The sequence below is a fragment of the Ranitomeya imitator genome, chromosome 2 (genome assembly GCF_032444005.1).
Source record: "Ranitomeya imitator isolate aRanImi1 chromosome 2, aRanImi1.pri, whole genome shotgun sequence".
NCBI classification, from domain to species: Eukaryota; Metazoa; Chordata; class Amphibia; order Anura; family Dendrobatidae; genus Ranitomeya; species Ranitomeya imitator.
The window spans coordinates 232,630,305-232,643,509 of record NC_091283.1 but is presented as its reverse complement, the minus strand read 5'-3'; the positions used below and the strand labels follow the sequence as shown (position 1 = coordinate 232,643,509).

General features: G+C 49.7%; 1 protein-coding gene across 6 annotated transcripts in view; it reads left to right on the top strand.

Annotated features, from left to right (window-relative positions):
• LOC138662793 (uncharacterized) overlaps nt 1–13,205 on the top strand; it is a 177,831-nt gene that overhangs the window by 133,703 nt on the left and 30,923 nt on the right. For 4 of the 6 annotated variants that reach the window (XM_069748739.1, XM_069748740.1, XM_069748738.1 and 1 more), the window contains one exon: nt 1,425–1,514. The exons of the other annotated variants lie outside the window; for them this stretch is intronic. In XM_069748739.1, coding sequence (XP_069604840.1) covers nt 1,425–1,514 — 90 coding nt within the window. The remainder of the gene's footprint in view (nt 1–1,424; nt 1,515–13,205) is intronic. 6 annotated transcript variants of the gene reach the window in all.

Sequence of the window (13,205 nt, the reverse complement as noted above, 5' to 3'; positions counted from 1 at the left end):
CCTACTGTGCCACCTGCTTCTCCTCCTGCACCACCTGCTTCTACTCCTCCTGCTGTGCCACCACCTGCTGCTCCTTTTCCTGCACCACCTGCTTCTACTCCTCCTGCTGTGCCACCTGCTGCTCCTCCTGCACAACCTGCTTCTACTCCTCCTGCTGTGCCACCACCTGCAGCTCCTTTTCCTGCACCACCTGCTTCTACTCCTCCTGCTGTGCCACCACCTGCTGCTACTTTTCCTGCACCACCTGTTTCTACTCCTCCTGCTGTGCCACCTGCTGCTCCTCCTGCACCACCTGCTTCTACTCCTCCTGCTGTGCCATTACCTGCTGCTCCTCCTCCTGCACCACCTGCTTCTACTCCTCCTGTGCCACCTGCTGCTCCTCCTGCTCCACCTGCTTCTATGCCTCCTGCTGTGCCACCACCTGCTGCTCCTTTTCTTGCACCACCTGCTTCTACTCCTCCTGCTGTGCCACCTGCTGCTCCTCCTACACCACCTGCTTCTTATCCTCCTGCTGTGCCACCACCTGCTGCTCCTTTTCCTGCACCACCTGCTTCTCCTCCTGCTGTACCACCACCTGCTGCTCCTCGTCCTGCACCACCTGCTTCTACTCCTCCTACTGTGCCACCTGCTTCTCCTGCACCACCTGCTTCTACTCTTTTTGCTGTGCCACCACCTGCTGCTCCTTTTCCTGCACCACCTGCTTCTACTCCTCCTGCTGTGCCACCTGCTGCTCCTCTTCCTGCACCACCTGCTTCTACTCCTCCTGCTGTGCCACCACCTGCTGCTCCTTTTCCTGCACCACCTGCTTCTACTCCTCCTGCTGTGCCACCACCTGCTGCTCCTTTTCCTGCACCACCTGTTTCTACTCCTCCTGGTGTGCCACCTGCTGCTCCTCCTGCACCACCTGCTTCTACTCTTCCTGCTGTGCCACCGACTGCTGCTCCTTTTCCTGCACCACCTGCTTCTTCTCCTCCTGCTGTGCCACCACCTGCTGCTCCTTTTCCTGCACCACCTGTTTCTACTCCTCCTGCTGTGCCACCTGCTGCTCCTCCTGCACCACCTGCTTCTACTCCTCCTCCTGCACCACCTGCTTCTACTCCTCCTGCTGCGCCACCACCTGCTGCTCCTTTTCCTGCACCACCTGTTTCTACTCCTCCTGCTGTGCCACCTGCTGCTCCTCCTGCACCACCTGCTTCTACTCCTTCTGCTGTGCCACCAGCTGCTGCTCCTCCTGCACCACCTGCTTCTACTCCTCCTGCTGTGCCACTACCTGCTGCTCCTTTTCCTGCACCACTTGCTTCTACTCCTCCTGCTGTGCCACCACCTGCTGCTCCTCCTCCTGCACCAAGTTCTTCTACCCCCATCCGCTGCACCATTTTCCTCCACCCTGTCCTCCCAGTGAGCCCCTCTCCTATGTCCAGCAGAATCTGCAATGGGACAGGACTACATGACGATGGAGAAGCTCAACCTCTGCGACTCACCAGCTCTGGAGGAGGATGAAGACTTCAGCTGTGGTAACCTGCATAGACCCCTGTGTAATAAAGGCTGCTCCACCTGCTGAAGGGTGGATACTCCCAAAGCCTGTATCAGCGGCACTTATACAACCTAAAACCTGCAACAGAGGGAAAAATGGCAGCTCTGGACGTGACTGCAAAAGCTGTAGTAGAATGAGTGCAGATCAAGGTGTGAATGCAGCATGACATGATGTAGAATAGTGAGTGCCGCTCTGGATGTGACTGCAGGATGATATGTGACATAGGATGGTGAATGCAGATTTGGATAGGTATTGTAGAATAGTGAGTGCAGCTCTGGATGTGACTGCAGGATGATATATGACATAGGATGGTGAGTGCAGCTCTGGATGAGAAGTAATGCAAAATGGGGATACTAGCGCATAAATTGGGCAATGCATGTGTGCCCAGCAGCCAGCGACGAGGCGACCTTCGTTGCTGGGAACCTAATCTGATGTGACTCCTCTCCTACGCTGAAGCCTACATTTATATTGTGAGCAGCCCATCAACAGGTGAGACCCTGCTGATAGGCAGGGTGCTCGTTCTGATGGGCGGAGTGCTTTGTCTGATGGGTGGAGTGCTCGGTATGATGGGTGCAGTGCTCGCTCTGATGGGTGGAGTGCTTGGTCCGATGGGTGGAGTGCTCGGTATGATGTGCGCAGTGCTCGGTATGATGTGCAGAGTGCTTGATATGATGTCTTACAGAACCCCCAGCACCAAGAATGTTATGCAGTATATGTATGTATAATAGTTTCCATGTGAAATGAAATGCATCAGTCCACAGGCTGCACCCCTGGACAAGATATTCTCTTTCTGACCTCCCCCCACCTTTCTAATTCCTACAGTAAATATCGGCAGGCTCCGGCCCCTGCGGCTATTGTAATGTATGTCTGGCCTGCTGTTGTCCTATTGGCCTGCCCTGTGTATCTGTGTTATATATTCTGTGTGCTGTAAATAAAGGGTGTTCTTAGACTGGAAATACGTGGAGAAGCAGTCACCTTTTATATGCTCTCATGTAATCAAGAAATTCTAGCCAGCATCCCTCATTCAGAATCCAGGAAAAGCAGAGTGGACCTCCTGAAACACGGGGGGTGCTGAAAGAGGTACTCCAGCACAGTAGACCCCGTTACACTGGTGGCACACAGCGGGATGTGATACCCCTTCTACAGGAGGAAAGGAATGAATGGAAGACAACTACCAGAAGTTAAAGAGGACTACATTAAAAGATCTGGTGGAAGCCCGAGGGTTAATCGCCAGCAACAAAACAAAAGCGGATTTGATAGCAGCCATCATGGAACACGACAGTGCAGCGCCCCCCAATGTGAACGTGGAGGAGACTGAATTCCAGAGGGAGGTAAAGAACAGACTGACATTCTATGGCCCAAACCCTGCAGTAGAGATCATACGAGAGGTGAAGGCTGATGTGCGTACTGATCTGAAGGAAGAGATGGCTGAGCGGACCAGGATAGAGCTAATCAAGATGGAGATGGCAGAGCGGACCAAAGTGGAGCTGGCCAAGATGGAGATGGCAGAGCGGAGAGAGGAGAGTCAGGGGAGCTCTGGCCTCCGCCCAGGTACCTTCAACAGTAAGCCACAAAAAGATCCAGTATAATGCCTTCCGACAGTTGGGGGAGGCAGAGAAAGACATTGATGGCTTTCTGCAGGACTTTGAGCGGCAGTGTGCCCTTCATCAAGTGAAGCCGGAGGAACGGGTTCAGATTCTGGCCAGCAAGCTGACAGGCCGGGCAGCAGACGCCTATCGCACGGTACCCGATGAGGACTGTATGGACTATGAGCAGATCAAAGAAGTGATCTTGGCCCAGTATGCGCTGACACCAGAAGCATACTGCCAAAAGTTCTGCGGACTTATAAAACGAGTAACCGATATCCACACTGAATGGGCCTGTAAATTACGGCGGCCACTGCTACAGTGGGTACAAGGGAGCCAAGCAACCACTAAGGAGGACGTCCTCCAGCTCTTCTTGTTAGAATGATATTTAATGGACTAAGCCCCGAGACACAGGATTTGATTCGGACAGGCGGCCAATGACTCTTACATAGTTACATACTTATTAAGGTTGAAGGAAGACTTTAAGTCCATCTAGTTCACCCCATAGCCTAACCTAACATGCCCTAACATGTTGATCCAGAGGAAGGCAAAAAAAACCCATGTGGCAAAGAGTAAGCTCCACCTTGGGGAAAAAAATTCCTTCCCGACTCCACATACGGCAATCAGACTAGTTCCCTGGATCAACGCCCTATCAAGGAATCTAGTGTATATACCCTGTAACATTATACTTTTCCAGAAATGTATCCAGTCCCCTCTTAAATTTAAGTAATGAATCACTCATTACAACATCATACGGCAGAGAGTTCCATAGTCTCACTGCTCTTACAGTAAAGAATCCGCGTGTTATTATGCTTAAACCTTTTTTCCTCCAAACGTAGAGGATGCCCCCTTGTCCCTGTTTCAGGTCTATGATTAAAAAGATCATCAGCTAGGTCTTTGTACTGTCCCCTCATATATTTATACATTAACATAAGATCACCCCTTAGTCTTCGTTTTTCCAAACTAAATAGCCCCAAGTGTAATAACCTATCTTGGTATTGCAAATCCCCCAGTCCTCTAATAACCTTGGTCGCTCTTCTCTGCACCCGCTCTAGTTCAGCTATGTCTTTCTTATACACCGGAGACCAGAACTGTGCACAGTATTCTAAGTGTGGTCGAACTAGTGACTTGTATAGAGGTAAAATTATGTTCTCCTCATGAGCATCTATGCCTCTTTTAATGCATCCCATTATTTTATTTGCCTTTGTAGCAGCTGACTGACACTGGCCACTAAATATGAGTTTGTCATCCACCCATACACTCAGGTCTTTTTCATTGACTGTTTTGCCCAGAGTTTTAGAATTAAGCACATAATTGTACATAATAATAATAGTAATAATCTTTATTTATATAGCGCCAACATATTCCGCAGCGCTTTACAGTTTAACAGTTTCAAACACAAAAGTCATAAGTAACAACGTTAACAATACAATAATTAAAGCAAAATAAGACGACCCTGCTCGTGAGAGCTTACAATCTACAATGAGGTGGGGGAGATGCAAAGTACAGGTGTGTATTTACAATGATGTATTTACAATCATGGTCCAGCCATCTTCAGGGGTTGGGGAATAGATGGGGATAGTGAATGGGCTACACACACAAACATAACATAACTTTGATTAGTGAACATGATAGGCCGCTCTGAACAAATGTGTTTTGAGCGAGCGCTCTTATTACTTCTACCCAAGTGCATGACCTTACATTTATCTCCATTAAAGCTCATTTGCCATTTATCAGCCCAAGCTTCTAGTTTACATAAATCATCCTGTAATATAAAATTGTCCTCCTCTGTATTGATTACCCTGCTGAGTTTACTGTCATCTGAAAATATTGAAATTCTACTCTGAATGCCCCCTACAAGGTCATTAATAAATATGTTAAAAAGAAGAGGGCCCAATACTGACCCCTGTGGTACCCCACTGCTAACCGCTACGCAGTCCGAGTGTGCTCCATTAATAACCACCCTTTGTTTCCTATCCCTGAGCCAGCTCTCAACCCACTTACACATATTTTCCCCTATCCCCATTATTCTCATTTTATGTATCAACCTTTTGAGTGGCACCGTATCAAAAGCTTTTGAAAAGTCCATATACACTACATCTACTGGGTTCCTTTGGTCCAGTCCGGAACTTACCTCTTCATAGAAACTGATCAAATTAGTCTGACATGAACGGTCCCTAGTAAACCCGTGCTGATACTGGGTCATGAGGTTATTCCTCTTCAGATACTCCAGTATATCATCCCTTAGAATGCCCTCCAGGATTTTACCCACAGTAGAGGTGAAGCTTACTGGCCTATAGTTTCCGAGTTCAGTTTTTGTTCCCTTTTTGAATATTGGCACCACATTTGCTATACGCCAGTCCTGTGGTACAGACCCTGTTATTATGGAGTCTTTAAAGATTAAAAATAATGGTCTATCAATGACTGTACTTAATTCCTGCAGTACTCGAGGGTGTATCCCATCCGGGCCCGGAGATTTGTCAATTTTAGTGATTTTTAGATGCCGCCGCACTTCCTGCTGGGTTAAGCAGGTGACATTTAATGGGGAATTTTTATCACTAGTCATTTTGTCGCCATGGGATTTTCTTGTGTAAATACTGATGAAAAAAATCATTTAGCATATTGGCTTTTTCCTCATCCTCATCCACCATTTCACCCAGACTATTTTTAAGGGGGCCAACACTATCATTTTTTAGTTTCTTACTATTTATGTAGTTAAAGAATATTTTGGGATTATTTTTACTCTCTCTGGCAATGAGTCTCTCTGTCTCAATCTTTGCTGACTTGATTTGCTTTTTACAGAGTTTATTTAATTTTTTGCATTTATTTAATGCCTCCTCACTACCTACTTCCTTTAATTCTCTAAATGCTTTCTTTTTGTCACTTATTGCGCCCCTTACAGCTCTATTTAGCCATATTGGCTTCCTCCTATTTCTAGTATGTTTATTCCCATACGGTATATACTGTGCACAGGTCCTATCCAGGATGCTAATAAATGTCTCCCATTTTCTTTTGAGGAAGCCGCTCGTCTCTTGAGTTAGCTGCTCGTCTCGCCGATGAACATCATGATGCCAGGAGGCCTCAGTTGTCCAGATCAAAGATGGTCACTAGGGGTCTGCCCATGGACCTGGAGGGCCCCAAACCACCGAAGATTGTAGGGGGACCAGCTAGAAACCCGGCCTACCACAATAATAATAATAATAATTTTTATTTATATAGCGCCAACATATTCCGCAGCGCTTTACAAATTATAGAGGGGACTTGTACAGACAATAGACATCACAGCATAACAGAAATACAGTTCAAAACAGATACCAGGAGGAGTGAGGGCCCTGCTCGCAAGCTTACAAACTATGGGGAAAAGGGGAGACACGAGAGGTGGATGGTAACAATTGCTTTAGTTATTCGGACCAGCTATAGTGTAAGGCTCAGGTGTTCATGTAAAGCTGCATGAACCAGTATGTAGCAGTACAGACACAGAGGGCTAATACTGCATAAAGTGTATGAGAACATGATGCGAGGAACTTTTTTTTTTTATTATAAATAGGCCAAAATTCCTCTGGGGCGCGATGCCACACCTGCCGTCAGCTGGGCCACCTTCAAATACAATGTCCCAACCGGACTCAGCATACCCAGTGGCCAAAGGCGGGAACAGCTACCTTCCGCCGGGCCGCTGTACACTGCTACCAAGGCAAAGCTGACCCGGCATTGGGGGCCAAGGGGTGGAAGACATGGAGGAAGTGCTGCATGAAGTAGACCCCATGCAGGCAGCCCGGGCAGATAATCGACAACAGCATAGACAGGTCGTGTGGGTTAATGGGAAATGCATGCAGGGACTAAGAGATTCCTGAGAAACTTTGACCCTTGTAAAGCCTCATTTCGTCCGGGACCAAGAGAAGACGGACCGGACAGTGGCAGTCCGTGTAGCAGGGGGAGCCATACATCGACTGCCCACTGCCAGGATTCACCTGAACTTGTGGAGTTGGGGATGGTCTTGTTGAGGTCGGCTTGATGGAGGATTTGCCTGCAGATGTTTTGCTGGGAAATGACTTGGGGCCCATGTTGTCTGCCTTCTCGGTTACCCCTCTGGCTGAGACATATCCTGTGACCACCCGGAGACAAGCTCGAGCTGCGGAGGCGGAATCACACTCAGAGGAGGCACAGGTAAGACATCCCAGCCCTACACGTATTCCCATAGCCAGACACATTTCTTGGGCCACCCCAGATGAATTTAAGAGGGAGTTACTTGAGGATCCTTCATTGGAGGGATATCGTGGGAAGGCACAGGAGGGGAGAGGGGTACTGGAAGGGGAACAGTTTATATGGAAGCAGGGACTCCTCTACCGGATCACAGAGCAGCACCACACAGGGACGAGCCCCACTATAAAACGACAGCTGGTAGTTCCCAAGAAGTATAGGCAGGAGTTACTGCGAATCTCTCCTGACATACCCCTGGCCGGGCACTTCGGCGTCAGTCGCACCAGGCATCGTCTGACACAAAACTTCTTTTGGCCGGGGGTAACCTATGATGTTCGTCAATACTGCCAGACCTGTGACAGTTGCCAGTGCATTGGCAAGAGGGGAGATCGATGCAAGGCCAAATTACGCCCCCTCCCCATTGTGGAGGAACCATTTAGCCGAGTAGCGGTCGATCTGATAGGGCCGTTAGCCAAACCCAGTATGTCAGGGAAAAGGTATATATTGACAGTGGTAGATTATGCCACACGGTATCCAGAGGCAGTTGCGTTACCGAACACTGGCAGAGACGGTGGCGGCCGCCCTGTTCCAGGTTTTCTCACGGGTTGGCTTTCCCCAGGAGATTATCTCAGACCAGGGTACCCAGTTTACAGCAGAGGTGACCAACCAACTGTGGAAGCTGTGTGACGTAAAGTCCATTAGAAGTGCCCCGTAACATCCGCAAACCAATGAGTTGTGTGAACGCTTTAACGGGACGTTAAAACAACTAATTAGGACTTTTACCAGGACCTACAGGGACTGGGAGAAATTCTTGCCTCACCTCCTGTTTGCCTATCGAGAGGTGCCCCAAGAATCCACGGGGTTCTCCCCATTTGATCTGGTATATGGGAGATGGGAAAGGGGACCCCTAGACTTAGTGCTAGAACACTGGGAAGGGGAGGGCATCATAGAAGGGGTACCTATTGTACCCTATGTGCTGGAATTCTGGGACCGCCTACAGGAGCTGACCCAGGCTGTACGTGGGAACATGCAGGTGGCCCAGCGGCGCCAGCGCGTATGGTACGATCGGAGGGCCAGAGAGCGCACCTTGGAAATAGGGCAGAAGGTCTTGGTGTTAGAGCCCACCAGGCAGAACAAGTTCCAAGCTGAGTGGCAGGGGCCCTACCAGGTAGTGGGGAAAATAGCCGACACCACCTATAATGTCGCCGATTGTGACGACCCCAGGGTTATCCGCATGTTCCACGTGAATATGCTGAAGCCCTATCAGGAGCGCCCTGAAGAGGTAGTGGCCATCTGTGCACCTGAAGCAGAGGATTTAGCCGGACTTCCCTTGCCTGATGTCATAGGGGTGAGGACTCAGTCTAAAACATGGGACCAGGTACACTGGGGTGAAGACTTAGGTCCCGAGAGACAGCAGGCGGAGGAGTTGTTGAGGCAGCGACAGAGGATGTTTTTGGGGAGACCATAGTACACTCGCCTGGCACAACAAAAGGTTGAGACCCAGGATCAGACCCCCCTGCGACAACCGCCCTTCCGCGTCCCTGAGTCTGTACGAGAAGGGATGCGACAAGAGATACAAGAGATGTTGCGTTTAGGGGTCATTGAAGAGTCAGATAGTCCCTGGGCATCCCCCGTAGTGTTAGTGCCCAAGAAGGATGGGACTACACGGTTTTGTGTAGACTATCGTAAGCTCAATGAGAAAACAGTGACGGATGCGTATCCCATGCCGCGTGTGGATGACTTGTTAGACCGGCTGGCAGGGGCAAAGTATTTGACCACCATCAATCTATGCAAAGGCTACTGGCAGATTCCCTTTAGTCCTGATGCTATTCCCAAGTCGGCATTTGTCACCCTGTTTGGCTTATTCCAGTTTCGAGTTATGCCATTCGGGATGAAGACTGCCCCGGCGACCTTCCAGAGGCTGGCTGACCGGCTTCTGGATGGTCTCCAGGACTATGCGTGTGCCTACCTGGATGACATCGCCATCTACAGCGCGACATGGGAAGAGCATCTAAATCACCTAGAGACAGTATTAGACAGGATCCACAAGGCCGGAATCACCCTGAACCCAAACAAGTGTCACGTGGGCAAAACAGAGGTTCAGTATTTAGGGCATTGGGTGGAAAGTGGGAAACAGAGACCAGAACCAGCCAAGATTGAGGCCATAGCCAAATGGCCCACCCCACGCACTAAAACCCAGGTCATGGCGTTTCTAGGGACAGCAGGGTATTACAGGAAATTCGTTCCCAATTACAGCAGCGTAGCCAAGCCCCTCACTGATCTGACCCATAAGAACCAACCCCGCCAGGTAACCTGGACCCCAGAGTGTGAGGAAGCCTTCCGCCAACTAAAGGACGCCCTCACCAATACGTCTGTATTGGCCGCACCCGATCCAACTAAACGTTTCCTTGTTCACACAGACACTTCTATGTTTGGATTGGGGGCAGTACTAAGCCAAGTTGGGCCGGATGGCCAAGAACACCCGGTAGCTTACCTGAGTCGGAAACTACTGCCCCGTGAAGTGAGCTATGCGGCCATCGAGAAGGAGTGCCTGGCAATAGTATGGGCACTCAAAAAGTTACAACCATATTTGTATGGACGACAGTTTTCCCTCCTAACGGACCATAATTCCCTAGTCTGGCTTAATTGGGTCTCCGGAGACAACGCCAGATTACTGCGGTGGAGTTTAGCCCTACAACCTCTGGACTTCACCATCCACTACAGACCCGGCAAACAAAACGGTAATGCCGATGGACTAAGTCGAAAAAAAGGAACTTGTACCAACCCCATAAACTTCGGTCATCCCCAAACCGATCCGTTAAGGATCAGACTGTGTATGCCGATCGCGTCGCTGAAAAGGGGAGCCGTGTTACAGAACCCCCAGCACCAAGAATGTAATGCAGTATATGTATGTATAATAGTTTCCATGTGAAATGCATCAGTCCAAAGGCTGCGCCCCTGGACAAGATATTCTCTTTCTGACCTCCCCCCACCTTTGTAATTCCCACAGTAAATATCGGCAGGCTCCGGCCCCCTGCGGCTATTGTAATCAGGGGTGGATTAAGGGTAGCCAGGGCCCTGTGCTGTTCACACACTGTGGGCCCCCCGGTCATGTGACGGGGGTCATGCTATACCTGAACCAGATTATCCCAGAAAAATGGCCGGGCCCTACTCTACTGTAACCTATTAAATATTTGTTAAAATCTGCAATACAATTTAGGTATATCTTGACCAATAATATCACATACAAGGAACAAATACCACCGCACCATGACCAGACTACAAATTACAACCACAGTGATCGAAGAATATCACATACAAGGAACAAATACCACCACACCATGACCAGACCACAAATTACAACCACAGTGATCGAATAATATCACATACAAGGAACAAATACCACAACACCATGTCAAGACCACATATTACCACTTGGTGACCAAACAGCACATTCAAGGGACAAATACCACCGCACCATGTCAAGACCACATTTTACCACTTGGTGACCAAATAACACATACAAGGGACAAATACCACAACACCATTTCCAGACCACATATTACCACCACATAGTGACTGAATACTACAATACTGATCAGTAATAAAAAATAAAAAAAGCACAATACTATCACCATAAGTTCCAGTATTCACAGGAGATCTGTACTTAGTATGCAGTGTCTGTGTAGAGGTAATACAGAGATCACTGGTGGTATTATACACATGAGCTCTGTATATAATGTATAGGTAATACAGTGATCACTGGTGACATTGTACGCAGGACTGCTGTATATAGTGTATAGTGTCAGTGTATAGGTAACACTGACTCACCAGTGACGTCTCTAGGTGAAGTCCTTCATCTTTCATCCAGCACAGACCGCCATCATTTCTTCCAGCCAGGACTCATTTCTGCAGGAAATAACACAGTTATCTTGAGCTCCGCTTGCAGAACACATTACTTAATTTTTCACAACTTCTACATTACACCACATGAAGATAAAAAGGCGATATAGTGTCACTCTGCAAAGTAACAGGACCGCCCCCCCATTTAAAACAGTATACTCAAAAAATAAAATACATCACTGCAGTAATAATATCCCTTAATTAGCCCCTATGGTAATAATATTCCCCATCCTGGCCCCGTGTATCTCATTCCTGGCTCCAGCCATATGTTCTCCCATCCTGCACTCATGAGTATCCATTCTACACCATATGATCTCCCGATCCTGCCCCATCTGTCTCCATCGCATCCATCCTGCCCCATGATCCAATCCTGCCCCATGTCTCCAATCATGCCCCATGTCTACATTCTGCCCATGCCTTCAGTCCTGCCCCCAGTGTATCCAGCAATCTGCCACCGTGTGTCCAGCATATTACCCCCAGTGTGTCCAGCATATTACCCCCAGTGTGTCCAGCAATCTGCCCCAGTATGTCCAGCATATTGCCCCCAGACAGTGTGTCCAGCAATCTGCCCCAGTGTGTCCAGCATATTACCACCAGTGTGTCCAGCAATCTGGCCCAGTGTCTCCAGCATTGCCCCAGTGTGTCCAGCAATCATCTGCCCCAGTGTGTCCAGCATATTACCCCCAGTGTGTCCAGCAATCTGCCCCAGTGTCTCCAGCAATCTGCCCCACTGTCTCCAGCAATCTGCCCCATGTCTCCAGCAATCTGCCCCACTGTCTCCAGCAATCTGCCCCACTGTCTCCAGAAATCTGCCCCACTGTCTCCAGAAATCTGCCCCACTGGCTCCAGCATTGCCCCACTGTCTCCAGCAATCTGCCCCACTGTCTCCAGCAATCTGCCCCACTGTCTCCAGCATTGCCCCCACTGTCTCCAGCATTGCCCCCAGTGTGTCCTCCAATCTGCCCCACTGTCTCCAGCATTGCCCCCAGTGTGTCCTCCAATCTGCCCCACTGTCTCCAGCATTGCCCCCCAGTGTGTCCTCCAGCATTGCCCCCCAGTGTGTCCTCCAGCAATCTGCCCCAGTGTCTCCAGCATTGCCCCACTGTCTCCAGCATTGCCCCACTGTCTCCAGCATTGCCCCACTGTCTCCAGCAATCTGCCCCACTGTCTCCAGCATTGCCCCCAGTGTGTCCTCCAGCATTGCCCCCCAGTGTGTCCTCCAGCATTGCCCCCAGTGTGTCCTCCAGCATTTCCCCCCAGTGTGTCCTCCAGCATTGCCCCCCAGTGTGTCCTCCAGCATTGCCCCCCAGTGTGTCCTCCAGCATTGCCCCCCAGTGTGTCCACTGATAACTGATCCAAAAAAAACAAACAAAAAAAAACAATCAAGCAGTCTCCTCACCTGTCCGCGCTCCAGGCGGCGAGCTCCCTGCAGCAGCGCACACTCGCCGGCGACTGACAATGACGTCAGACGCCGGCGACGTGTGCGCTGTGGCCGACTTCAGCTGCCAGCCTCCAATTGGCTGGCGGCTGTTGTTGTTAATTATTGATTTGCGGGCGCGCGCCCGCACATCAATAAGAAACCGCCGCAGCGCCAGAAAGGGCCCGGTGAGCAGATGAGAAGGGGCCCAATGCGGGCCCCCTCTCTCTGCCCACCGGGTCTGGGAGGCACATAAACGCCGCCCGGCGGGCAGTCACAGACGATTAGCGGAGGGTCAATCTGTGCGGTAGCCCAGGGCCCCCCAGACCACTGGGCCCTGGGCTAGCGCCCATATTGACCCTCTGATAATCCGCCCCTGATTGTAATGTATGTCTGGCCTGCTGTTTTCCTATTGGCCTGCCCTCTATATCTGTGTTATATATTCTGTGTGCTGTAAATAAAGGGTGTTCTTGGACTGGAAATACGTGGAGAAGCAGTCAGCTTTTATATGCTCTCATGTAATCAAGAAATTCCTGCCAGCATCCTTCATTCAGAATCTAGCAAGGAG